This window comes from Manis pentadactyla, chromosome 6, assembly GCF_030020395.1.
Source record: "Manis pentadactyla isolate mManPen7 chromosome 6, mManPen7.hap1, whole genome shotgun sequence".
NCBI classification, from domain to species: Eukaryota; Metazoa; Chordata; class Mammalia; order Pholidota; family Manidae; genus Manis; species Manis pentadactyla.
This window is the reverse complement of record NC_080024.1, coordinates 138304119-138331193: the sequence shown is the minus strand read 5'-3', so window position 1 is coordinate 138331193 and position 27075 is coordinate 138304119. Positions and strand designations below refer to the sequence as shown.

The 27075-nt window shown below is 37.6% G+C and overlaps 1 protein-coding gene and 1 long non-coding RNA gene across 2 annotated transcripts in view; one reads left to right on the top strand and one right to left on the bottom strand.

Moving 5' to 3' along the window:
• The window catches only part of DCC (DCC netrin 1 receptor), a 1164464-nt gene that overhangs the window by 763385 nt on the left and 374004 nt on the right, over positions 1–27075 (bottom strand). Inside the window, exon 2 of the mRNA XM_036918577.2 lies at positions 12813–13133. Within this exon, the coding sequence (XP_036774472.2) occupies positions 12813–13133 (321 nt within the window). The remainder of the gene's footprint in view (positions 1–12812; positions 13134–27075) is intronic.
• LOC130684153 (uncharacterized) overlaps positions 1–27075 on the top strand; it is an 89177-nt gene that overhangs the window by 14856 nt on the left and 47246 nt on the right. The gene's annotated exons all lie outside the window — the stretch shown is intronic.

The window sequence follows — 27075 nt, the reverse complement described above, 5'->3', positions numbered from 1 at the left end:
ACATAAAAACCTGCACATAGATGTTTACAAGAGCTTTATCCACAGCTGCCCAAACTTAGAAGCAACTGAGATTCCATACAGTAGGTGAATGGGTAAATTAATGGGGGTCATCCACACAATGGAATATCATTCAGCACTAAAAAGAAATGAGCTATTAAGCCTTGAAAAGACAGGAAGGGACATTAGATGTGTACTATTAAGTGAAAGAAGCCAATCTGAAAAAGCTACATCCTGTATGATTCCAACTATATGACATTCTAGAGAAAAAAAATAAGAATACAGTAAAAAGGTCAGTGGTTCCCAAGGCTATACATTTCTTTACACATTTGTCAAAACCCACAGAATATGTACCACCAAGAGTGAACTCTAGGGCAAACTATGGATTTGGGGTGATAACAATGTATCAGTGATAGACTCATCAGTTATGACAAATATGACCACTCAATGGTGGGGTGCCGTTCACTGCAAGGGAGCTGACTCTGATGGGGGATGTTAACAGAGGAGAAGGCTGTGCATGTGTGGGCAACTTGGGTATATGGGACATCTCTGTACCTTCTCCTAAATTTTGCTGTGAGCTTACAAGTGCTCTAAAAAGTAAATCTGTTAAAAGAAAAAAATGTTTTTTAAAGAGATTGGACATAACTTGTTATTTGATTACAATGTTTTGGGTGAGAGAGAGAGAGATAAATTACATTGCCCAGATTTCTATCTTGACCACTCAATGGTGGAGTGCCGTTCACTGCAAGGGAGCTGACAGGAAGAGAGGAGAAAGACGACGTTGAGGTGAGAGAGATACTGGAAAGGAAATCAGATTCCTCATTTAAATATAGACTACTTCAAGTCCTTCAGTCCTTCCCTTTAAAAAAAAAATGTGGAGTCTAGCCTTCCCATCTCCACATGTTTCACTGGGAAATATAAGTCACGTACAGGGTTAAGCATAGCTTGATTCTGATTGAAAGGTACAAATAGAACTGGATGTCTTTTTACACATAAATAAAAGCATGATGACTTAGAGGAAACAACACTGAGGTTGGAAAGACCTGGGTTCCAAATCTGCCTTGTACATTCATTAGCTGCGGGGCAAATTATTTAAACTGCCTGCCCCTCAGTCTTCTCCTGAGGGACCCAGCATGCAGCGTGGTTGTGAGGGATATTAATTTATTTTTAAGTAACTGGCACAAAGTTGATCTTCACACAATGCAAACAAGTGCTGGGATTATACATTTGGTGCTTTTCACATTTTAACATGAATTTGATAGCTGTATAAAAATATAATGCAATCAAGGTGGGGTGGAATAATGCTGAATACATGCAGGATATGGTGGTCTCCTAGAATTCTCCTGAAACAACCTTAGAATTGAAGACATGCCCCACACCTTTTACTAAGCATACGCCATTTTGTTCTAGATAGCTGACCTTTCTTCTCTTTAGGAAGCTATACTAGGTAGCCCATCATTAAGACATTGCCAAGGATGGTGCTTTGTAAAAGGTAGTTATTACTTTCTAAAAAGTAATTATATCAAAGATTTAACTCCATATACTCTAACATGGAAAAAAGATGTCTGTGTTTTTACATAATTTGACTGAAAACCTATTGACTGTGAAATAGGATAGAAATGAAACACACACAAACATACACACAAAGGTGACTTAACAACAAACCAAATCAGAATGAATGTTATGAAGCTTTAGGAAAAGATCTTACACCATCCTCAAAATAAGATAAATACAGAATTAAGGAATGGAGACTAACAGTTCTCTAATCCATCAGGGTCTCCTCTGTAGAGATTCAGCATAGCATGCTCCCTGCATAGCACAGTCTAGTCTAAAATATTGAGGGCAGTGCAGCAGAGTTCTTTCTGCTTTCTGTATGATGGGCTGAGGGGTCAGCATGACTGTGAGTCTTAGTAATGAAAATCGGCAGTCCTGACCTACATTGACCACATTCGTAGATTTCCTGCCATCAGTGGCCTATCATATGCAGCCTTCTTCCTCCAATTCCTGAAGTACAGAAGCTAAGTGAGAAAGTCTGAAAAGGTTACTTATTATAAACTGAGAAATGGATAAACTCGTAATTTTTAAAACACGTGAAACACATGTTCCCCAGGTAAGACCTTGCACTCCAAATGTCAGGCCAGAGTGAATTCTTAAAGCTGAGTCACAAAGCTCTGAAAATAGAGTTTATAATGAAAATGTTGACAGGTTCTCGGAGCTACTGTAGTATAGAGAATTTAATATGTCATCTTGTTTTACAAGATTTTGCTGGCATAGAAGAAATTAAAACATTTAACATCCTTCACTTCACCAATTGCTTTCCTTCTCCAAAGTGTGGTGCCATTTGTGGCGCTGTTTCATTTATAAACATCCTTTTTTTATTGTCACCATGCTGAACACACCTTCTCAGCTTTGCACTCACATTTCCATTCCAAAGCACTGAAGTGCATATTGGGGCAGTATTATTTTGTAATCTTATTCACATTTTCTGAAAGCATGTTAAGTTGTAAGAGTTCTGGTGGAGAAAGGGATGAAATTATTCACATAGCTACACAGGCAACATAATACTGATCACTGAAATATTTTCGGAGAGACTTCCAAAGAGCCTTTTTTTAAAAAAGAAACATTTGTACTGTAGATATTTACACAAATTTGGGGTGGGGTAAGGGAAGAAAGTAGCTTAGTGTTGGAGGGAACAAATTTAAACACTGGCAAATTGAACTGCTGCTTCCATTTTTGAATACAAATAGACAACAACCATAAAATGGGGGATAAGTTCTTAAGTCAGTTACAAATAATCATGACTTATATGAAAACATGGCTAAGAATCCAAGTCATACCATTGACATGAATCTCTTAACACCACTAATATGTTTATATCTTCAATTATTTCACGATATGTTACAGGCCAACTGGTATAACTGGCCAATTTGCAGTCGACATGCTTGCCCAGAAAGAGAGAGGAGCCCCAAGTTTTGCTAGTCCGGAGAAAACTCTTAAAAGCCATAACAAACTTTGCTTCAGACTTCACTAAGTGAAAATTAAGAAATGCTGGTGTTTCAATATCGTCAAAGAATAAAGGCAAAACCCTGAATATTATCCACATGCTTTCTAGTGCAGTCATTATTTTATTAATCTTGATTTCTTCAAGAAGGGGTATTTAATCCCACAGTGTTAGTGCTAAGAGTTTTAAAGGGGCAAGTATAAGCTCGTAAGTTTGTGCAGGACCCATCTGGGTGGGAAACAGGCCAGTGAGTCACAGAGCATACAGGGCATGCAGACGTGTGTCCCCACACAGGAAAAGAGGGCTTCTTCATGGCCCTGCCCCACTGCCCTTTGCTTCAGAGTACTTAGGGAATCTTCACTAGCACCCCAATTCAATTCTGTTATTTTTATAACACTTCCTTTATTGAGCCCTAACTAAGTCCCAGGTCTTCTGCTAAGCATTACTTATCTTCACTGTAACCTTATACCGTAGGTCCATTTTATACATAGAAAACTAGGCCTAGGACATTTCCATAGATGATGCAAGTTTATAGAACTAGTGAATGGCTAAAGACAGGACCCAAGTTCTTAGCTGGCTGACTCTGAAGTCCATGCTGTGCCACACAGCTAGCCAGGTTCTCAAGAGTCTGCTCACCCAGGAAAGTTAAGATACAACATACTCTGTATCTTCATGAAGTCACTGACCAGCAGAGGAACTAAGGGGAGTGTTTGTGCATTATAAGGATATAATGTGGCATCCTCCAACATGACGGGGAAGCACAGGTTACTATGAGCTCAGAGATGATGGGGCTCCTCCTAGCCCAAGAGGCCCATTAACAATTCCTAAAGAAGGGCTACATGAACTGAAGTCTTGTAAAAAAGTGCAAGAGGTAGCATGATGGATGAGAAAGCAAGGCATACAGAATAAAGTATGCAAATCCAAGAGCACCAGAAGATGCACATTTAGGAAAGCGTTATCAAAATTGAAGAGAGGAGTGTGTATAGGGTTATGGATGAGGCTAGAGGCACAGGCAGGGGCCAAATTCAGAAGGGTCTTCAGGCCAGCAGATCAAAGGTTGTTCTTCTACAGAGTGTGGATATGACAAAAGGCCATTTTGACAGTACTTATAGAGTCTGGGAAATTCTGCTTTGGACTTACGGCTTACCTCAACCCCAAGTCGTTTCATGGAATAACACCTACTAGAAGCTTCCTTTCACAGAAAAACACACATCAGTGTAGGAAAATCCTGGGACACAAATAAATTGCAACCCTCTAGGTTTCTGTATATAAGATTCTCTATTTTTAAAGTGAGGCAAACACCTGTGGCTGTTCCATTAACAGTGCCAAGTCATCATTACAGTTATTGGCGTAAGCAACAGATTTCAGTGATATTTCCAAGTTAAGGGCAATCCAGCTCTATTTGTTCAACCAATGGTAGTAAAACAAATGCTGATCTCTGATGTTTAGGTTCAGGCTAACAAAACATTCTTGAATCTTCCAGTATCAATTAAAATGCTGATACTCTCACTCAACGATTTCATTGCTAGTATATGTCTTAAGAGAACTTGTCAAAGATATGCACAAAAAGTATCCACTAAATACAAGCATAAATGTTAAGGGAATGATTAACAAAATCAAAAAATTAGAAACAAACCAAATATCTATCAATATATGAATGTTAAACCATAAAATACTATAAAGAATTAAAAAAATATATGAGACTGATCTATAAGAATACAAAAAAATGTTATGCTGTGTCATTAAATGAAAAAATAAGCTACAGTTTATAAGAATAATGAGATATCTCATTTATGTTAAAAACAGAGAATAAAAACACAGTAGATTAGTGGTTGCCAGGGCATGAGGGATTGGGGACTGGGAATGATGAAAATGTTCCAGAGTTAGAAGGTGGTGACGGTTGCACAATTTTATGACTATACTGAGGGAACTATATATTTTCAAAGGGTAAATTTCATGGTATGTAAACTACTTCTTAATAAAAACAAATTCCAGATATATGCAGTGTGTATGTGTGGATAGGGAGGGCAGGTGAAAGGCACATTTACTGTCTCTGCCAACTACATCCTCCAAACCTAGGCACCTCCTGGGCCGAGACTCAACTGGAAATAACCAGTAGAGAAATAGCCACAATGTTAGTTCATGAAATGCCCAATGTCCGAAGGACATAAAGTATGCCCCTAGAAGCAATGCTTGGATCATGGAAATGCTAATTTTCATGTCTTGTTCCAGTCGAGATGAATTTTCCTTACAAGAGGGGCCACAAAAATCCAGTCTGATAAAATCAACCAGCACTGAAACTTAATGTTGAAGCTATATAGATTTTAATCATCTTTAAACACACTTTCTTAAATAGCCTCCTAGTCTATCTATTGGTTGGTGAAGAGCTCCAGGTGAAATCTCAGCAAATGAAACTTCATGAATAGTCCTTTTAAAGGGTGGTAGAGCTTCAGGGTTACACTGAAACATATATCACACACACACACACACATATATAGTTTGTGTGTGTAAAATACTATTTTTAACAATGTTTATAAACAAACAATAAAAGTACAGGGGTCATAAATCTAATAGTAGATTTTATGACTGAGATATGCATCAATAGATTTAAGACACAGACACTTAGATAGGGAGAGCTATCTAAATGGAAAGCTGTGTGACTATATGTGAGTGCTGTATGTTCTGTACTTATGTCCAAATATCTCTGAATGATCTAGGTTAAAATACAGGGTATGTAAATCTAATTATTGAAATGGAAAATATGCAGACAATAGAGTACAGAATCTCTTATACACACACATCCTCTCTACCTGTACTGATGTCTATCAAAACTACTTATGTGCAGTTACTCTGACCCCTGCTCACTAGATTCTGAGTTAGATATACTAGAGTAATTCATGTCTTCACTGTCCTCCAGAAATTAGAGCCCCTACTTTGGATTCTTGAGCCTAATTCCAATATATGGAGGGAGGTTTCCCACACCACCATAGATTCTCTGGACACCAAGTGGGTGTCCTTGAAGTTCAACTCGATTCTGAAGTCTATCTACCCAGAGACAGCATCAGATTCCACAGGTTGAGTTCAGTCCCACAAGACTAGACCACCCCGTCCATTTCAGATGCCAATCACAAGTCCAGATTATTAGCTGTGCTTCTGACTAACTGGCTACAGATTGGAGATTCCAATTACCTGCTCCTCAAGTTAGATTAATTTGCTTGAGTAGCTAACAGAACTCAGAGAAACATCATACTTCATTAGATCACCCTTTTATTATAATAGGATATTATTCAGAACAGCCAGATGGAAGGGATGTATAGGGCAAGGTATGGGGGAAAGGCAGGAGCTTCCCTGTCCTCTCCAGGTTTGCCACTGTCCCAACTTCTCCTTGTGTTCAGCAACCCAGAAGCTCTGAACCCTGTCCTTTTGGGATTTTATGGGGGCTTCATTATACAGGCATGATTGAATAATTCACTGGCCATTACCAACTGAGTCAACTTTCAGCTCCTTTTCCCTCCCTGGAGGTCAGGGGGGTGGGACTGAAAGTTCCGACGTTCTGATCACAGGGTTGATTCTCCTGGCAACCAGCACCATTCATACTTGGGATCCAAGAGTCAACATCACATACCAGAGGATCCCTACATGGCTCTCTCTCATCTCTAAGGAAATTCCAATAGTTTTAAGGAGCTCTATGCCAGAAAGAGGAACATAGACCAAATATATATTTCTTATTATAAATCACAATACACAGTCCCATAGCTTTATATGGGCCAATTAGAGCAGCTGCCTCCATAACTGAGTGTAATTTAATGATAAGGCTCAGTTAAGGACCTGTGATGAATTGTCACAAAAGGGCGGCTTCTCAAAATTCTTTGGGAGGTTTTCAACTTGCCTGTCAGTGGAGAACACTGACCTCTGGGGCCCAGACAACAGGCTCCCAACAACTTCCAGCTGTATTATAGGATGCACAGATATTGGTTACAAATATAAAATTAGACTATTAAAAAATAGTTAATTCTTAAAGGGAGATGAGTAAGTGTTTTCACTAATGGTACTCAGTACTTTCATCTGTGTATGCTGATCCTGACAGGAAATGTTCAAGGTGATTTAGTGACTACAGACACTGGGGTTTTCCATGAAGTTTGCACAACACCCACTAAGTTTGAATGTTTCCTTACTTTGTAGAAAACCTTTGTATCCAAAACATAAATTATCTTAATTCAAAGGTATTTATATAATATTAAATTTAAATAATAAATTTTGCCATGGACATTAAAAAATAATAGGCAAAAATCAGTTCCAGTGATTGTTTCATAAATGTAAAATTTATTATCAGCTGCAATTTCATCAAAGATTTACAATTAGGCCAACCTGAGATAACTACTTACTCTGACTTATGCCTTTGTTAGCTTGTTATTTATCAAAAAAAAACAAGCTTTCATATTCCAAAAGGGTCTTCTAGAATTCAAGAGTTTTTTGTTACTATTACTGAGTTATTTTAAATATTACTTCTTCATTTTTATGATAGTACTAGCAAAATCAACACTAGTCAGTTTAAGGGTTGAATAAAAGACGAGTGCTCTTAAGATACTGATTTTTAGAATGAATAATTAGCTATTTCCATTGTCACATGAATTAGAATTAATAACAAAAAGAAATAAAAGGTTGGAAAAAAATTTAAGTTATTTTGCTGATGTTTCTACTATAAAAAGCCCTGTCAAGTTCTCTTTTTTAATTTTTATAATGTAGAAGGTGTCTTTCCACTCTGCATATTTTTCAGGAATATATTTCTATTTTAATTTTATTGCAGAGTGAATTGACTTAGAAAGGAGGCAACTAAAAACCTATTCCTTAAAATACAATTATTTAAGTTGAGGGTGTGGAAGTATATGGATAAGTAGGCATTGGGGCAATATTGGTGATTATCCCAGTTTTATTTAGCAATAAAATTTAAAGAAAATTATACGATTAGCACACATATGGTGATTACTTATACCACTACATTTCTTCCTTATATTTTCTTTCTCTCTCATGTTTTTACCCACAAAACCATACGAACATTTAGCTATACGGAGATAATTAAGACCATTAAGAATTACAGAGTCAGAACAATTTATTTTCCCGTGTATCATTTGAAAATAAACAATACACCTATGGTTTAAATTGGGGAGATTTACTCTGTAACTGCACCTTCCCAAAATAGAATTCTGAGAGTATTCAAGTGCCTTGGGATACAATTTCCAAACTGCTTGACTGGATGAACTTGACCTTCTAGGCAAGATTCTTATATTTGTTCCTGTAGATAACAAGAATATGAGCATTTTTCTTGCTGTTTCATTTATGTAACATTTAAGTGACCCGAGGCAATGTGGTTTATTCTCCCTTCTCTTAAGACAAGCTCCTTTTTCTGTTCCCTTTTAAGTAAAAACATAAAGGTCAGCTTATTATTTCACAAAATGCTCCATTCTGCTGTGGTGATTCTAGCTTCTCTCACCATAACATGCTTTCACTAATTATTTCATAAGTCATTTAAATGGGAGGCATTCTGGAAGGAAATTCACTGAAACAACTCCTCAAGTAACTAATTATTATTTTTTTAACACAGCGGAATTTTAATTATAATGCCTGTGTTATTTAAAAGCAGAGTGTAACAATTTGCATCTTGAAACATCTATTGTAATAGGGAAGGAAAAAAAGGACTCCTGAAATAACTCAAGTAAAGGCAATTTAGTTGAATTTTTATTTTCTTGATTTTCGAGAAACAAGAATCATTAAAAATAAAACAAAAATCAAATTTGGCCTGAATTATAGAACCACTTAAAAGAGAAAAGATAACTAGTCTTCCTCCTAGAAAGACTACAAGCTTATTTTTAAAACAAGATATCATTATTTAATGTATACCCATGACAGCAAAATTTTGTCTTAGGAGAAAACACCCAAATCATAGTGTTTTCAAACAAATTGATATTTTCAAGGAATTAAATGGATAAATAAAGCAAATTATTACAGTTATTATTCCTTAGCTTTTACTTTGGAGAGTTTCATTGGTTAAAAAGAAATGACCAACTGGATAAGAAACTCTCACAGTGCCCGTAAGCATGGTCCTATGATTGAAGCAAACTGATAAGGGAGTAAGTATATGCTAGAGGCAGACCATCTGACTTCCAGTGTCTACCATTAGAAAGTCACTACCTTCTTTCCATTTGTCCTTTGTCAATTTGGAAATTTGACAAATCATACAACCTTTCTGAACATTATGAGATAATGCATACGGATATATGGTGCAAAGAGCTAAGTGTTATACAGAAGCAAGTCAATGGTTTCGATATTCAAGATGTAAATGATTAAAAAATTAACAAAAGAAGAATCTAACTGAATGCATGCTCTACAATGTACCCTGAAGTCAGTGTTGCTTCACCTGAGGGAGGAGGGGCTGGTCCCTCTCCATCCCTAAGTGTGAATAGGTGCAGAGACAACATTTAGGTTCCAACTGTGATGTAAGATGATATGTTTACGATTATCCAGAGGAGCTCTGCCCGTGATCTGGCTTTCTTCCTCATTGGCATTGACTCCCCTCCCCTTCCCCTACTATCCTAACCCCACCAGGAGAAAAAGTAATGTTAACCTTCCAATCTAGACCAATTAACTCCAGTAAACCCAGTTTGAGCGAATTTTTTTTTGCAGTTGGAAGGGCATTAAGGAGGCTCAGTTGAGAATGCTGCTCAGCATCTTTTTCCGAACTGACAGTAGAAGCTGCTTCAACTAGAACTCCTAATCGATATTACCTCCACTGACATAATAGTAGATCAACTTGTAAGAAAAGAATCTTGTGGTCAAACAGATTTTGACAAAGCTAATAAACTGCATCGCTTCAACTTTCTGAATACTCAGTTCAGGCTTGCCAGTTTGTGCTGTTAGATTGCAAAGGCAGATATCTGACCCAGGAGGACACTTTACATGGCTCAGGGTCTGTAGCCTGTATCACCCTTCTCTCAAATGCTCTGCACCATCACATGGGAATCTTGAAAGTTGTCATTCCCTAATAATAGGAATTGTAATAACACAATAACCATCATTAGGTCTATTTATACTACTGCCACCAATGAATAAGAATCTACTCTGCACTGGGGCTTTACATCCCAGATGCTACTTAAAAGCCACCACAGCCATACTGGACAAGTGGCTCTCCAATCGAGAAGTGACAGCCTTGGCATCCCTTACTGATAGAACTCACAATTACTGAATAGTTGGTAGCCAGTTACGCAGAGACATTTAACAAGATGGGATGGCAGCCCTTGATTACCTTTCCCGCTCTCCCTCCCTCTTCAGCTAAGTATGCACTCAGGATTTAAAGAGCACTTGAGAAGTTCCTGGAAAATAGGATGAATGGTACATGGCAAGATCATCGCATAAAATGTGTTGACTGATTAAAGACGGATTTCATTTGCCACATTTCTTTTTATCAAAAGACACTTTGAGAAAGCCAAAATGGAAGGAGGGCATTTTTTTTTTAATGGACTCTACATCTCACCTGAGGGTACAGAATGGAATTTTTTTTTTCACCCAAGCAAACCTGACTGTTACCTTTTAGTGGTGACTGGTTTATTGACTGGTAATGCTTTAAAAATGAGATTAAATCAGGCCCATGGTCTTTATTACAAGGAAGATATATGCCCCTTGTGCATTCCAGTGCCTTGGCAATCTTAACCTCAGCAGAAATAACATTGATGTATGCTGTGTTACCAAACAGCACACGGTAAGTGTTTAAAATGCTGTGAACAGCCTTATTGCCTTGAAATGATACAATCTAATATTAGATTGTAACTCAGTGACTGAATTGCTAGCTTATCCTTGTACAGAATACAAAAGTCAAAGCCACTTTATTTTAGTATCTCACAGTGAAGGAATCCTTCTTCATTTCACCAGTGAAACGGAAGGCATGAAAGTGAGTCTGGATTGCAGGACAACTGAAATCACAACATACCAGGCCATTTTCATTAACAGCATTTTCATTAACATATGCATCTGCCTTTTGGAATGGGGCATCCAAACACCAGTCTGATTCATTTAAACCTGCAAAGCTACTTTAGCATTGTGGGCAACTGATGGGTAGAATCTGAGGGTCCAGAAATTCTCAAACAAGACAAAATCAAATCGCCCCCTTTTGATTTCATTTGGAGCTTTCTGGGAACGCAGCTCTCACCTTAGTCTTCAGCACTTGTTCCACTTGTCCTCCCTCATCAATCATAATTAACCTAGACTTTCAGTACCCTCTACACTTTGTGCTCATCAATCAAATTTCAGACACCCATCACTCAAAGATCCCAGGTGACTGATAGCCTTGGTTTTCATGATCAGGATGCCCCCTCGTGTGTCTCCTGAGTAAAGGGGACATTCTGCACCCATGCTTCAGTCTGCCATTGCCAAAGCAGGTGGTGGTGCAACTACATAGGTTGACCAGCCATCCTAATTTTACCAGATAAAAACTGCAAGTGCTCAGGACACAGTACTTTCAAATGCTAAAACCAGGTCAGGCAAGGTTAAATCAGGATGGTTGGCCAACATATCTGGTGAGGACACAGTCCACCAGGACCTATTTGCTCATGTACAATCTGGTTTAACTCAATATGAAAGAGAGTGCTTTGTGGGGAAAAGAAGCCACAAAAAAGTGGCATGAGCTGGATTTATAAACCAATGGTATATCTATGAAATCTTATGCCATCACCTGACAGAATCACCTCTTTCAGATTCCAACCTCCACACACTTTCTCTAGGACAGTGCCTGGGGCACTGGTTGTGCTGCTGATGGTCCTGGAAACTGTTACTGGTGAAAATGAGGCCTCATTCTCACCAGTCCTCCAGGATTTAAACTAAATGGAACTTGGAAAAGGAAAACCATATCAAATGATTAAATAATGGCCTATTGCTTTAAAGTTTGTACTGAGAACTCAAGATCGAGTGAAAGTAGTCTTCCAACCTGGTAACCCATTTAAAAATTTTAATTTATTTCAGGTTGGATCCATTTGCCTTACTTTGAATCTCTTATCAAAAATTCAAAAAATGTATATAAGCCCAATTTTTAGCCAGATCATTACAGAAACAAGTAAAAATCTGTTTTCCTTGCATGTCCAACACTCTAAGGGCCAAAAAACAAACAAACAAAAAATCAGTAAATAATAATAATAAAAGCAGTAAGCTGCCCTCTAGCCAAAATAAGTGGGCAGAAATAATGATGTCCATGGACTCCAGAACATTCAATGCTACTTTTTCAGGGTTAACACCACTTCAAAATATCCAAATTGAAAGATAAACTGTTCATCTTATTACTCAATTGTTAAATCAACATATTACCAAACATTAAGGTATTTAGGAGCACTAATTCATTTCTCATTTGGAGATCTATGTGTTATAGGTCAAGCCACTCTAATTAAAATAAAATTCTGAAGGAAAAAAAAGAAAGAAAGAAAAACCAGAACTTCAGCATTTACTGACGCTGTAAAATGAAATTAGGAAACTATTTTTCTAATATTTTTATACTAATGAAAAGTCTTCCCTTAGACATAAACAGTGGATCAACTTGAGGCTGATTTAATTTTGAAAAAAAACTTATAATGTTACTTTAGTTGTTCAGATCCATCTAATGTGTTCCAAGTCAATTTAAGGAGAAAAGTCAGTCAAGACCATGAGGGAATAAACATATACATTTTTTTGTTTTTACACTTTCCTTTATCTAAAAAATGTGCATTGTTTCTGCAAAGCTTATTTTCTTATCCCAAAAAAGGGATAAGAGGAGATGGAGAAGAAAGGACCCACTCACCTGCTACTGCAACTTTCGCCGTCCGACTGATAATTGACCCGGAACCTCCTAGAGATGCCTCACACTGGTACAGCCCCTCATCTGGCTTATGGTGTCTGGAGTGAAATATGTTTTGAATCAATAGAGACCCATTTGGAAGTTGCTGCTTCCGTTCATCCAGCCCCAAGGCCAGGTGGATGCCGTCTTTCCTCCACTTGATAACCGGCACTCCTCGGTCAGACTCTGCAGAGCAGTTCAGGACGACGTTTCCTCCCCGCATTGTCACAGCATCGGAAGGTTCTGCCAAGAAGCGCAGTGACGTGAAAGCCTCGATCTGGAAACCTGAAACAAGGAAGCACAAGGAAACACGTTCACCTACTTAAATGAACCTCAGGCTCAAATCCCCTGCCTTTACTTTACATAAGTTCTTCAAAAAAGCTGGTGGCTCTGAAAAATGTCTAAGAACAAATGAGACTTAAACCAAAGGTTTTGTGTTAAAGGAGGGGAAAAAGTGCTCCACTGAGGTAACCACAATTAATGAAACAAATGGCCCAAAAAGTAATAATGTAAGAACTTAAGAATTCATACAGGTCAAGACATGGCCATCACCACAAGTCAGTCAATGCTTGAAAATTTAAACAGAAAAATAACTATTATTGTCCCAATAAACCTAGATATTTTGGAGTAGCAGTGGTTAGTAGTACGGTAGTCAAGATGTGGGGAACTTTTTCAGATTTTGCCTTCTGGTCATAGTGACCATTAAAATTAAAAAAAAATCTACTCAGGCATGGTGTTCCTTTAACAACAAAAAATCAACTCTGAACGGTGTGAGAGAAGTTATTTAGAACAAAGCTCAGGTGAATTTTAAAACAGGTAAGAAATTCTACTTGCACAAGCAAGTCAATAAAGTCACTACCTACAATCACAAATTTTAATTTCCATCCAAAATGTTGCCCATAAGCCAGGAAATCTATGTGAATATCATAGCTGGAATTTTTTCCCTGTAAACATAAGTGAACATATGAAATAACAGAAGGAAGAGAAAGTCATTTAAAAATCTTGAGAGAGTGGAACAAGTATAATTTGTTTAAATATATTCTTTTCAGGGCTGGCAGTATAGTATTTGGCAGAATGCTGGGTTGTTGAATCAAAGACTTGGATGAGGTCTCTGGAGGTTATTGGGCTCACCCTTTGCTCAGACAAGTGTGTACCCAAATCAGTCAAGTCAAATTACTTTCAATTTCATTTTTAATGATCTCTGGAGCTAGGGATTCTATAAATCTCCTTGGTATCTTGTTTTCACTATTTAATCATTCTTAGAATGAACTGGATTTTCTTGCTCCAATTCAATCCCCTTGTCTCCTGAATTGCCCTCTGTGAAAATGCAGAGATGGACATTACTTTGTAACAGCCCTTTATTCATTTTGTTGCAACATTAAATTTCTTTAAAAATACCCCTACCCTTTAATTATCTTTTACCTTTTTTTTCCCCAGGATAGCAAATCCAACTCCATTAGCTTATTATTTTTTTGTTTTGTAATGGGAACAGTTTTTGTTATACTTTGTATAACTTCTTAGCTTTCTATCATTTAAGAGGCAGTCATCTAAATTGCTTACCATCAATATTCTCTTAAAGGATTGACCTATACTATTTCCAATGGACAGAATTTTTCCTAGCTTTGTATTCCCTACTTTCCAAAGAAGATAAAGCTGTACATCTCCACACCATTTCCCCATGGTGTTACCTGTCTCATCCAATGTTTCTAAACCTTATGTTTGGAGTTTGTTATTTTCTCTTTCTGTGGAAGTGAACTGCATCTCATTGTCCTAATCTCCTTTCATCCAACTAGTCCATTAATCCAAAGAAAGCAGCTGTAACTTTGCTCAAATTAATATACATTATAAAATAACTGAATATTTAATTCTACCATTAATGATATTGTTTAAAATCTCCAAAGATAACATCCTCGCTCCCTCCCTGTACAGTCAGCAACTCCCCCCAACAGATCCTTTAAGTGTAGTCAACCTAATTATTACCACCCATTCTTGTAGTGGAAAATATATCAAATTAGTAGTATGGATGTTTTGCCCTTGGTCCTGGCTTTCTTACTTAAGTATCTGTAACTCACACAAATTTTTAAGTTCTCAAAACCTCTGTTCCTTCATCTGTTAACTGAAAGCGTTGAACTAGGTGATGTCTAAATTCAACATCCTCTTTGGAAACTTTCAGAACTAGGATAGATTACAGACTTCTATCAAATGAACCCTGCTCTAAGTTTAATGAGATACAGAACTGCTTTTGCTATAAATGCCTCCCTCCGGTGTACATGACATCTTCCTTTAAAAGAAAAGAAACACAAGCTAGCAAACACCTAGCTTGATATACGCAAAGGATGGGAAAGCAGAAATAAGTTCTAATGCCCTTGAATGTCAAGATTTTTCACTAGAGTAACACCCACAATTTCCACACAAATAGCATTAATAAGGTAGAAATAAATTAAGAATTCAACTATATTAAAAATCATTTACTGTTTTTTTGTTCTTCCTGGGGCTCATATTTTGAATAGTAACTTCATGTTGAACACCTTATTTATGTCACAGAACACATAATATATTTAACACAGCTGTTTATGACAGCATGCTACTGGGCATATGTGACCATTATCGCAAATAAATAATCCACTTAATCTGAAACAAGGAGGTTATGACAGTTTTCAGTGTTGCGAGTACATAATTTAGAAAATTTAAATAAGGATTAACTTTTCTTCAATACAACCATCCTTGCAGTTTGCTGGCAATTTGAGCTTTTGTATCCCTTAGTACAATTAACATTTTGAATATAGGTTCTGGAATAAAGGTACCTCATTGCTTTAAGTAACTTGCATTAGAAATTAGTGTTTAACAAAGATGGACTCAAGCAAATAGAATCCATTGAAAAATAACAGATATGTCTCCAGTGGTCCCCTTTGCTAAGTTTCAGCCCATATTAGGTACAAGCTGCCTCTACTCCCTTGAGAGGTATTTCAGACAGGATTAAGACATGTTCCACTAACACATTACACAGACGTTAATTTAGGCTACCCTCCTCTGTGCTTTTTTAGAGTGCTAGTTCTGCTTGGAGGGATTCTGCCTACCTGTATATCGTATCCTAATGTGAAATAATTTTATCAAATTGTTTTACCCAAGAATCAACCAGAAGTCAACTACAGTGACAATGTATATCCAGAGAAAAATGGATGATAAAACTGACCACAACAAGGAAATAATAAATGCTAGTCAGAGGCCGATGAGGGTATGATCTAGGAGAATTGGAAAGCAATAGAAGAATACTTTTGAAGAGTCAAGAGGAAGCTACCTACTTTATAATTTTACAAAGATTTTACATTAGAATGACTATGGTGGGGATTTCTTTCAGAAGAAAGCCAACTAGAAAAGTTTTTGTTTTGTTTTGGTTTGGTTTTATTTTTAAGATGCACATGTTCATTCTGTTGAATCCTCAATTGGTAACAACGTTTCCTAGCCCTGTTTCACACAAGAAGCAATCCTTTTGGCATGCTGTAAAATTGCATAGGGGATTATATTTTGGAGAAAAACACCTGAAAGGACCAAATTCCCACTCACTAAGAAACTATTACCCCTGAGTCTGGTAACAGAGTTCACGATTAGAATGAGTGAGTCTCCAGTCCTCACTCCCTCCAAATGTTAGCTTGGAAAGATTTCTAAATCTTAACTGGGGGTTAGTTGTAGGGTCATATATACAGTTAACATCTTTTCTTATCTGATAAATCAGATCTGAGAAAAAGTAACAAAATGCCATATTGTTCTTAGACATCATTCTTTTTAATTTTTCTTCTTCTTCTAAAAGACAGTATTTTATAAGCAGATGTTGACATAGTAAAACCTTAATGTTCTCCTACTGAAGATACGCAGGAGTGCATACTCTTGAGGGGTGACCCAAAGGGGAAATATTAGCATCTATATGCTTTAGTTTTGTCAGACATAAATAAGTATTAGAGATAACACTGCCAAGGGATATTCTAAGTTGACATTTATTGAGTATCTAGAGACAGAAAAGGTCCTTCATGTATTTTAGAAACTCACCAAAATGATCAAAAAAATAGTGAAAATGTTGCTGTAAGCTGAAGTCCTGATGTGATTGCTCACCTTATCTTATTCTTGTTAATTTCAAAGACCATTCAGTCACAGAGGGAGACTAGCTTAGAATGGGTTTTTAAAGGTATGACATTTTATCTACAATATCAAACATTGTTAAGTGTGAGAAATAATTCCCCATGGAGTCAGAAGTTCCTTCCCAAGTCCAAAATGTAAAAGCTTCTGGTTAAAGGAATAAAAGCTAGAACTGAAATTTATGAAAAGTAGCCTCAAAGTAAAAAGAAGCTCCTGAAAAGATTTTAAGATTAGAAAATGTCATACAAGTCCCCACAGAACTTGCTATACATAATTTTACCTCTTTCAAATTACAAAAAGTTTCACTTTGGGACACTTGGAGATTCTGAAGATTCCTTAATTCTTGTAATCAATCCAGAAAATTCTGCCATCATTATCTGTTCTTAGAAATATATGCTACTGCATCTGCTTCTCTTGTGTTAAGGTAAAGAAAGAGCTCTCCATTGAAGGAGAGTAAAATTATTCTATGGGTGATGAAATATCATCCATTTTCAATTCATCAAACATCAATTATATGTGCATTTGTAACTCTGTATTTTTCTAACAGAGCTTATAAAGTTTCTGAGGAGTGGGGATGGAGTGTGGAATTTAAAAAGCAAAACAAGAAAACCATGAATTAATAGAACCCCTAACTTCATATGAACTAACTATACTGGGTTTAGGATATCAGGATATCAATTCTTTAAGTGGTTCTCAAACAATCCAACCTAGATTGGCAATGGCACTACCGCCTGGGAACTTGTTCGAAATGTACAAATTCAGGCCCCACCTCTGACCTATCCAGTCATCAACTCTGGGGCTAAAGTTCTACAGTGTGAGCTTTAATCAGCCTTTCAGGGGATTCTCACACTCACTAATGCATGAGAATTGCTTCTCCAAAACATCTGACTACCGGGACTAGAGCCTGGGGGCCTTGTGTTCTTTGAACTATCCTATTATATTTTCCATACTTGAGGAGTACTTGCAATTTGGGTCAATTATTTTTTTAAGTAGGGAGATGAAGTTATGGGGATGATTCAGGGACACAAATAACTGACACCTTTTCAACAAATATTTTATTAATATTTATGGTACATTTCTCTTTGAAAGGGTGAACAAAAGCGGAGAAAGAGCCAAAAAGGAGGCCGGTTGTTGACAGTATCTCATCTTTTCTCTATTGTGCCCCAAATTCTGTTTGGAGCCCAAATGACTGTATTCCATTAAGCAAAATTAAAATTCCACAGTTAATTGACATTTAGAATGCTCCTTGGAATATTTTTGCTTCCTCATACAAGAAACTGCCAAAGATTTCTTTTGATCAACTACAATAGCCACAATACTCTCCCAAAAGAAGTTTTGGTAAACATAGTATTCTTTATCAGATTGCATTTCTTTCATTATGTTTTTGCTCCATCATATAATTGTAGCCTTTTAAGATATCAGGACTCTATAGACACTTGCCTGGCTAACCTGCCCCTTGGTTCAGTATAGTCTCTAGATGGGCAAAACTGTGACAGCCTACACTCTGCTGTAGCCTGGGGTAATACTTGATATGCTTCACCATTATTCAAGACTTCCACTTCAGCCAGCCCAGAATGAGAAAGTATATCTCATCAAAGGACCAGAAATGACCACTGGGGTTTTGGTTAAACTATGTTTTCTACTTTGATAAGAGACATAGTAAAAATAATTGTCACAGGATGTAGTCATATCTTTAAAAGATTGTGTGCAGTCCAGCTTTTGCTAGAGACTAACATATTTTGAAGTCGTACAACATCAAGACAAGTTTTATTACTAACAAATGAAAATTTGAAATGAATTAGGCTTTGTGGAATTTACTCCTGAATTTAAAATAATGCAAAGAAAGACCAGAAGAAACACAGGAGCATTTTGCTGTGGGAATTTAATTAATGGCATTAAAATATAGGGAAGCTATGGATGAAAATTTAAATGAAATTTTTAAAGGACAGTTCAAGTTCCTCTCCCACTAGAGTTGCCAGATTTAGCAAATAAAAACTGAAGACATTAATTATATTTGATTTCAGATGAACAAGTGACATTTTAGTATAAGCATGTCCTAAATACTTATATTAAATAAATATTGCATACGACATACTTAGTTAGACTAAAACATTTGTTGTTTCTCCTGTTTTTTATCCAGCAGTCCTACCCCCTGTGAAATTATTGCCTTGAGATCATGGCAAAAGTAAGCAAATAGTATATGAATTCATACTACTCCATTCACTTCTCACGTATCTACAGAGAAGAGTGAACACTTGGAAGGCTACAATGATCAAATCAGGGAAAGTGATTTTAGTGTGAGGACATCTGCTGACCTAGCTCAACACCACCAAATATCCACGTAGAAGGGTTGCTGAACCCGATTTGTTGTTGACACAGTGATTCTTATTTTTGGTCCTCCCTTTACAAGACAGGGTGCACAATTCAGAAATACAGATACAAGACGTGGAGTTCAAGAAGCAACTCTCCCAGCAGAAATCTCTTGGCGAGACCACACAGAGCCTCCACATCAGACATTCTGAGCACATGGCATCTTCCACAAAGCAGATGAAGCTTTGCAGAGATCTGAGGTCTTTATAGGGCAAGAAGTGTGTGCCCCAGGCAACTGTCTGAGTGTCCTCTGGCTAAATCCAATAGTAAAGAGAAATGATAAGGCCAAGTTGGAGCAGAGGAGTAGCTTCCTCATCTCTTTGCTGCTTTAAGAGTAAATCTCTGAACCTCAGTTTGATTTGTGATACTGGGCAAACTGTAATGGGGTTTTTTTCAGTTCAACAGTTAACACAGTCTGACATCTAGGTTGTCATTCCCTAGGTCTCCTGCGAAATTAACACCTAAAAGAGAGACTGAGGTGTTGCTTAATCTGGCCGTGGCTTTGGACAGTTACTGCACCCACTTCCCACCACCGTTTTGGTAAAATGTTAGAAGACATTTTCTCCACCCTTGTGCTTTTCCTCAGTCTTTCTAAAAGTAAGGGATCAGTGGCTTTTTATGAATGCACCACTGCCAACTGGAACACTACAAAAGGTTACTAAGAGTATTTAGAAAAAGCATCAGCTAGCGGAACCCAGTGCATAGGAGTGTCTTCATTGGAGGCCAGTGAAGAGTGGCAAGCTTTGGAGATTCTGAGACAGGGGCCATGGGTGTAGTCAGAGTAGGGTGAGTGCCTCCGGGAAAAGCAGGTCTGAATATTTACAGTCAGAGCAATGTAACAATGGACAAAGAAGTCCCCTTTGAAACCCTGTGAAGCATTATGCAAAGTCAAGGTCACACTAATTCTCTAGGGAAAGATACCTAAGAATATAGCTCTATTCTCTCACTGTATCTCTAAATAAAAGCCTGTACCTTGCTCTCCTACCTTGACTGTTTGTGAAGCTCATTCTTCCGCTCTGCGAACAAGAACCCCGGCATCAATTCCATTAATTGGGAAGGAACCAACCAAGTTTCAGAACCTCATTATTAATTAAATTACCCATATTTTCTGCACAAAATAAGAAAAATATGGACATAAAATGAAATATCATAATTGCCCATAAACATGGTCACTGTTAAAATTAGTGTGCATTTCCTTCCAAGAAATTGTTCATTTTTTGATTCACAGTGATTTGCATTATTATCTACATGCTTGTGATAATATTTGCGAGCAAGAGAAAGAGAGACAGGGAGGGAGAGAGAGAAAGCATACTCTGTTCTCTCTTCCTCTTCTTATGAAGACTTTAAACCCATTATAGGGGCCCCACTCTCATGACCCCATCTAAATCCAGTTACCTCTCAAAGGGCCCACCACCAAATGCACACTGAGGTTGAGGGTTTCAGCATATGATTTGGGTGAGGGGTGAGGTTGGGGGGTGGGTGGGGAGGACACAAACATTCAGTGCATAACAGACACAGAGCCCATATCCAGGAAGAACTCTGCTGGCAAAGAAAAGAGTAAGTGCTAAGGCCCTGAGGTGGGAGTGTGATGGGCAGGGTCAGATTGTGGGCAGAGGAGAGTTCAAGGAGGTAAGACTAAGAGGTCACAGGGAGGTGCGAGGATCTTGCAGGTCAGTGAAAGAACTTGGATCTAACTCTGACAGTGATGGAAACCTGGGAGAGTGAAAGCATCCCAGCTATGTTCTAAAGCAATAGTTCTCCAAGGAGAGCCAGTTTCTCCCCCAGAGAGATTTGGCAAATGTCTGGAGACATTCTGAGTTGTCACAATTGGGAAGACCAAGAAACCCTGCTTTAAAAGGATCACTCTGGCTGCTGTGTTGAGAACAGGGGTCATTAGAAAGAAACAGGGGAAGCAGTTAGCAGGTTATATCCACCATTCAGGTGAGAGCTGATGAGATCTGCAGTGGAGTTGGCGAAAAATGGTCGGATTTGAGGTCCCCTTCAATGGTAGAGCCAACGGGGGTCACTGAGGGATTAAATACTTGTTGTTCATACAGAAGAGTCCTGGATGACTCCAAGCAGACCAATAGAGCAATTTATGTAACTTATATGCAAAAAAGGCACATTGTATCTTGCAAAAAGAAGCTCTCAGCACAAGGGGTCGGGATACCTCAAATTCTTGTCTAATTCCATCACTGACTAGCCCTCTGAGTCTGGGTCAATGTACTCATCAGTAAACCAAGGATGGTGGGCTTTATAATTTCTGAGTATCTCAGCTCTTATATTACAAAAGTCTGTAAGTTCAGACCTATTAACTTTGCTGCTTACAAAAAGTTACCCTCAAATTTGGGAGGAAATTAGTTTTATGAAGAGATTTGCTATAATCACCCTATGATCAGTTTATCACAGACTTACACGAGACCACGAAGAGGCACAGTTAGTGACAGCATCAAGAGACCAACAACCCACTTCATTAGCCATAAAATAGAGAGAAGGTTTAATCTTCTCTCTTAAAGATAAAAGACTGCAGAGGTCGCTCTGCCAGCAAAGCTCAGGATACTTTATTATGATTCACGAGAAATGAAATATTCATCTTGTGCAAACTGCTGGTACAAATATGAAAGATTAATTCCAGAAAGGTCTGACTGGTCCAGGGAAAGCCTTAAAAATTCAGCAGACCTCATGGCTGACATGCTATAAAGCTGGATATGGGGATAAAACACCGTGATACTGATAAAACATATTGATAAATCACTGTGTTATAATGAGCCCAATTTTCTCAAAATGGAGGCCAAACATTGGTGTTCATTAAAATGCTGTCATGCCTTTTATCACGGTAGTTATCAGATCTTGTCTCAGCAAAAAGGTGATGTTTTCCAGGTTAGTCCACAAATGACATGAAGAAGGAAAATCCATGATAAGAGAAATCTCAACTTGGGCACTGGGAGCCAATGAGCCTTAAACCACTCAGGATGGCAGCGTTCATTAAAGGACCCTCTCAAACAACTTGTTTTATTAAATAGTGATTTAAATTCAGTGGGAAATGACTTGGAGAGCAAGGATGAAGTCTCTTTAAAGGATCAGAACCCAAAGAAACTTCTGAACCCTATTTGTGCAACATTATCTATGCATGATCTATGTGAACCTCAAGGATGAAGGGCTATTTATGTGTCCCTCACTTAAACAGCTAAAAGGGAAGAAACACATGTGTTCTCATCTCCTCTAGAAAGGGCTGACCGCATGTGTAACCTAGTTTTCGGGATTTCTAGAAATGTCCTAGTGAGAGCCTTCTCTAGGATCCAGTCGTTGTTCCCTCCCTTGGGTCCACCACGCTAGCAGGAGGGAGTCCACACTGTGGATCAGGGTTGAACATGGGTGGACCAAGGAATGATTGACCCTTCCATTCCCACATTTTAAAAAATGCATTATTAAAATGTATAAAATCAAGTTGATACCTGAATGTTTGGAATGCCACTGCTGGGTGGAATTTTGAAAATTCTCTAGACTGAATCCTTCATAAATCCTTTGCAGGTCAAGTTCTATTACAAACACCAAAGCATAGCGGAAAGACTTTTCTAGGAGCTGTATTCATTACATTATAAGTGACTCTTATATCATTTGATTTCTAGTATGATGTGACTTCCCATAATATCTTAGAACTAGTTATAAATCTTAAACCAATTAGATAATGAGCATTAACTCTCATCAGATTCCCATTTTGCAAAATGGAAAAGTTAGACACTGGCCTATGCAGAGATAGAAAGTCTCACTGAATAGCAGTGACAGTTCCAGCTCTTACAAGTGATACTTTTTATTCTCTCTTATGAATCTATTCTTTCTGTCACATATCATATTTATGAGAATTTCTTCCTTATTATATTGAAAACTCCATGGGAACAGAAGCGAATTATATTTGTCTATGTCACACAACCCTTGGTAGTCTTTTTCTATCTAGAGGTATTGAATAAATATTTATTGAATAAACCTGTATAGGCAAAAATATTAATTATTGAGGAAAATTGCCTAAGTTAGTGAAAAAATCATAATATAGTTGGGAAAAAAAAAAGAGAAATGGACCTAATTGTTCTAGGTTGGCTGTGAATGGTGGATATTATTTAATATCACTGACAATAAAACTATAAATTATTAATATCCATACTGCTAACATTTCTTTGCATATTCTGAGGCAGTGCTGGACAACTTTTTCTGTTAAGGGCCAGCAAATAAATTGTTTTCATCTTTGTAGTCCAAGAAGCAACAATGATATTATATGATATTTGTACGATGACTTATATGGTAGCCATTTAAAAACAAATAAACCTCTATTTTAAAAAGCTGGCAGAGGGCCAAATTGGGTCCTCACCGGGGGCTGTAGTCTTTGTCCCCTGATCCAAGATAACAGTCGGATTCACTGTGAGAGGATTCAAGCTTGGAGCTTCCCCCTCGTGCTGAACTCACCACCCTCAACATTGCATTCCTCTTGGTAATGTAGTCACCATTTGCACGAGCTTTAAAAAAAAATCTGGTCTATAGGCTATGCATATAGGTGAGCTTTTTCATTTTAACCATTCATTCATTCATTTATTCACACAAATTATTAACCATCTATTAAATATCTATGCAGCTCCCCAGCTACCCGTTCATTCCAACAACCATCTAGTTCAGGATCATAGACCATTTATTCCATTATTTCCCCTTGTCCCCATCTCCTTGCTGCCTCTGGACCCTGCCTGGCCTGTCTAATGTCCCTGCTGCCTGCTGTGCCTATTCTAGCAGCTTTAGCAGACAGAACAGTGGGGAAATTCTGTGGGAAATGTATTCTTCTAATTGCTGACAATATATAAAACACATGCCATTACCATATCATCATTTACTAAAAAGCCCCAGAAAAGGGAAAACATATTTGTTAGCTTCTTTCATCTCACATGCATAAATATTCAAGTGAAGGGAAAAGCTGTTTCTTTTATTTTCTTGTTGCAAAGAAGTCAGCATAGTCCAGCACACTCTGCTTCAGTACAGGGGAGTTTTTCATTGGCTTTAACAAGGCTGCAAGATCCCAGTTATGCTGGATGAGCAAATCCTAGAGCTGTGTACTGCACAGTGCCTATAGTTAATGATATTGGATTGTATACTTAAAAAATTCCTAGGAAGGCAGATCTTATGTGAAGTGTTTTTAATCACACAGCTTTTTTAAATTAAAAAATTAAATAGGGTGAGAGGGAATTTTTGGAGATGATGGATATGTTTATGGCATTGATTATGGTGACTGGTTTCATAGGTTTATACTTAACTCCAAACTCATCAGGTTGTATACATTAAACAGGTACAGCTTTCATATGTCAATCATAGCTCAGTGAAGTGGCTTAAAAAAAATAAAATGCACCTAGGTAACTTGCAGAGCTAGCAAGCTGTGGACCTGTCACACAGCACCAATGATGCTTGTGAGTTCCTGAGGTTGACTAACCAGGTTTTACCATTCCTGGATACCCATCTATCCAGTTAGGTTTCATGTATATATCTTATTTTACCTTTAACAAATTCCTATCACATTATCTCTAATTGAAAAAAAACAACAGTAAGAATCAAAGCAAAAAAATGACCCTCTGAATCTAAATAATAAACAGCAGGTCCCACTGAGGGGGCCAAGTGTTCACACAGAACACTCAGAAGCCAATTTATACACAATCCTCAGATAAAAAGCAAAACCAAGAGCAGAAAATGTACTGAGTTGACCGAGGGAAGAACACAGGTCTCCATCTCAAATACGGGACTCCCTATAATTCATCAGTTGGATACATTTTCCCCCCACGGCCCATGACCCCAGACAAAAGCACCTGCTTCCTCTCTTCGGCTCCACTTAAAGGTTCTCTCCTAATTCTTTAACTCTTTTATTCTCACTTTGCCTCAAGATCAGAAAAGCCAGGGACTTAACAGATGTCACCAGAACATGAAAAGGGGGTTGGTTACTTTTGTTATATAACATTTGTATTTGTATTATTATATACTGGGACTGTAATTTCAAAAAGCATAATCAGTATATTTAAACTGTTTAACCAAACATTACTGTCCTTTTAATGTAATCAAAGAAATTAAATCTCTCCAATTATTCTTCTTTCCAGTTAAAAAAAAGTGTGAAAAACAGGCCCTTGCTATTGTGTAGCCAGAGGATGAATAATATACACATGAAAGCAACTGATATTGATCAAAGTCACTTACATACAATCAGACCCCTTGTCTTATGCATAAAGTGTTCTAGGAGTTGGGGTTTGTGAACCCCACTGCCTTAAATCACAGGTCAGGGCTGCACTAAGATTTGTTGAAGGTTTGCATTATAGCTTACAAACATTGTTTTCTTTTTCTCTTTTTATTTTTTCTTATTATTCTAGCAACTTTTTCAGAGTTTACACAACAGCATCATTTGATCCTGTTGGGCAGGGAGAGATTGTTAACTTTATTTTACAGGTAGGGAAAAAGGCTGAGAGGTTAACTGTCACACAGCTCAGAATAGAATCTAGTAATAAAATCTACATTTGCCTGAACTCTAGTCTAGGACTCATTCTGTAAAACCTTGTTGCTCCTCATCCACATCCTTTCTTTTTCTCACACTTTACAAAAAACAGAATTCAGAGCCAAGTATGGCCAAACCAGCTCAAAGGTGGAATAGACAAAAATGCACAGTAGTAATTAGAACATTAATTGAAATATCCCCTTTTGCTGCTGTGATTCCAGAAAACCCATCAAGCAGGGTTAAGGTACTAAAACCTTTGGTCTTATGAATATGTAATCTGTGGAGAGGTATAAAGTCAATGATTCTATGATACCCACAATTGCTTGATTTAAAATGGCTTATTAGAGTATAGACTTTGTCACCCATTCAATCCTAGAAGGATGAGCCTAAGGCTCATCAACACAGTTTGGCAGGAGAGGGGCCTGGGGTTGCCTGGAAAGGCACTATAAGAATGCAGTTCCTCTGCATGTCCAGCACAGACAGAAGACCCAGGGGATATGGATGTGGGTGGTGCGGAAGGAGGCCCAAGGAGCAATAGCAAATGAGAAAACCTTTGTCTGCTTTATTTATCCTTGGGGCTGTCCCTGAATCACAAAAAAATTCCTGGACTTTCCCCACAGACCTGTATCTATGAAGAACCAAGACCTGGGCATTTCCAAGTTAGCAACACAGCTGGTAAAGTTTTAAAAGTCACTTTTAGCTGGGAGTGCTGTTGAACATCAGCATGCTAACAGTTTTACTATCAATGAAAAATAAAGTAAAATTTAACAAAAAACACATACAATTTGAAGATGTGCTAACTATAACACTGTATTCTGCTCTTGGCTAATTTCAACCTGAATCACTATAGAGTGATCACTAGAATAATCACATGATTTTTTTTTATACACATCAGATACTTTGGAGACTGAAAGGAGGCTCAATTTATAAGTATGCCAAGACACCATATATAAAGTAGAATTGTTTCAGCCAACCTGGGATATATGGCCCCTGATTTACCACTTCTTTAAATAAGATACAGATGTTCATATTTAACACATTTTTCAAAATCTCTATTTTTATCTGATAGTGAGAAATTTTGATAGGCCCTAGAAGCAGAATTAATTACGTTGAAGATAGTATATACATTTTTATTTTCTGAAATGCATAATATACTGTCATTCTTCTGGAGTATTAGTTAATTTGGAATTAGAGAGAATTACTGCCTCATTCTCATTG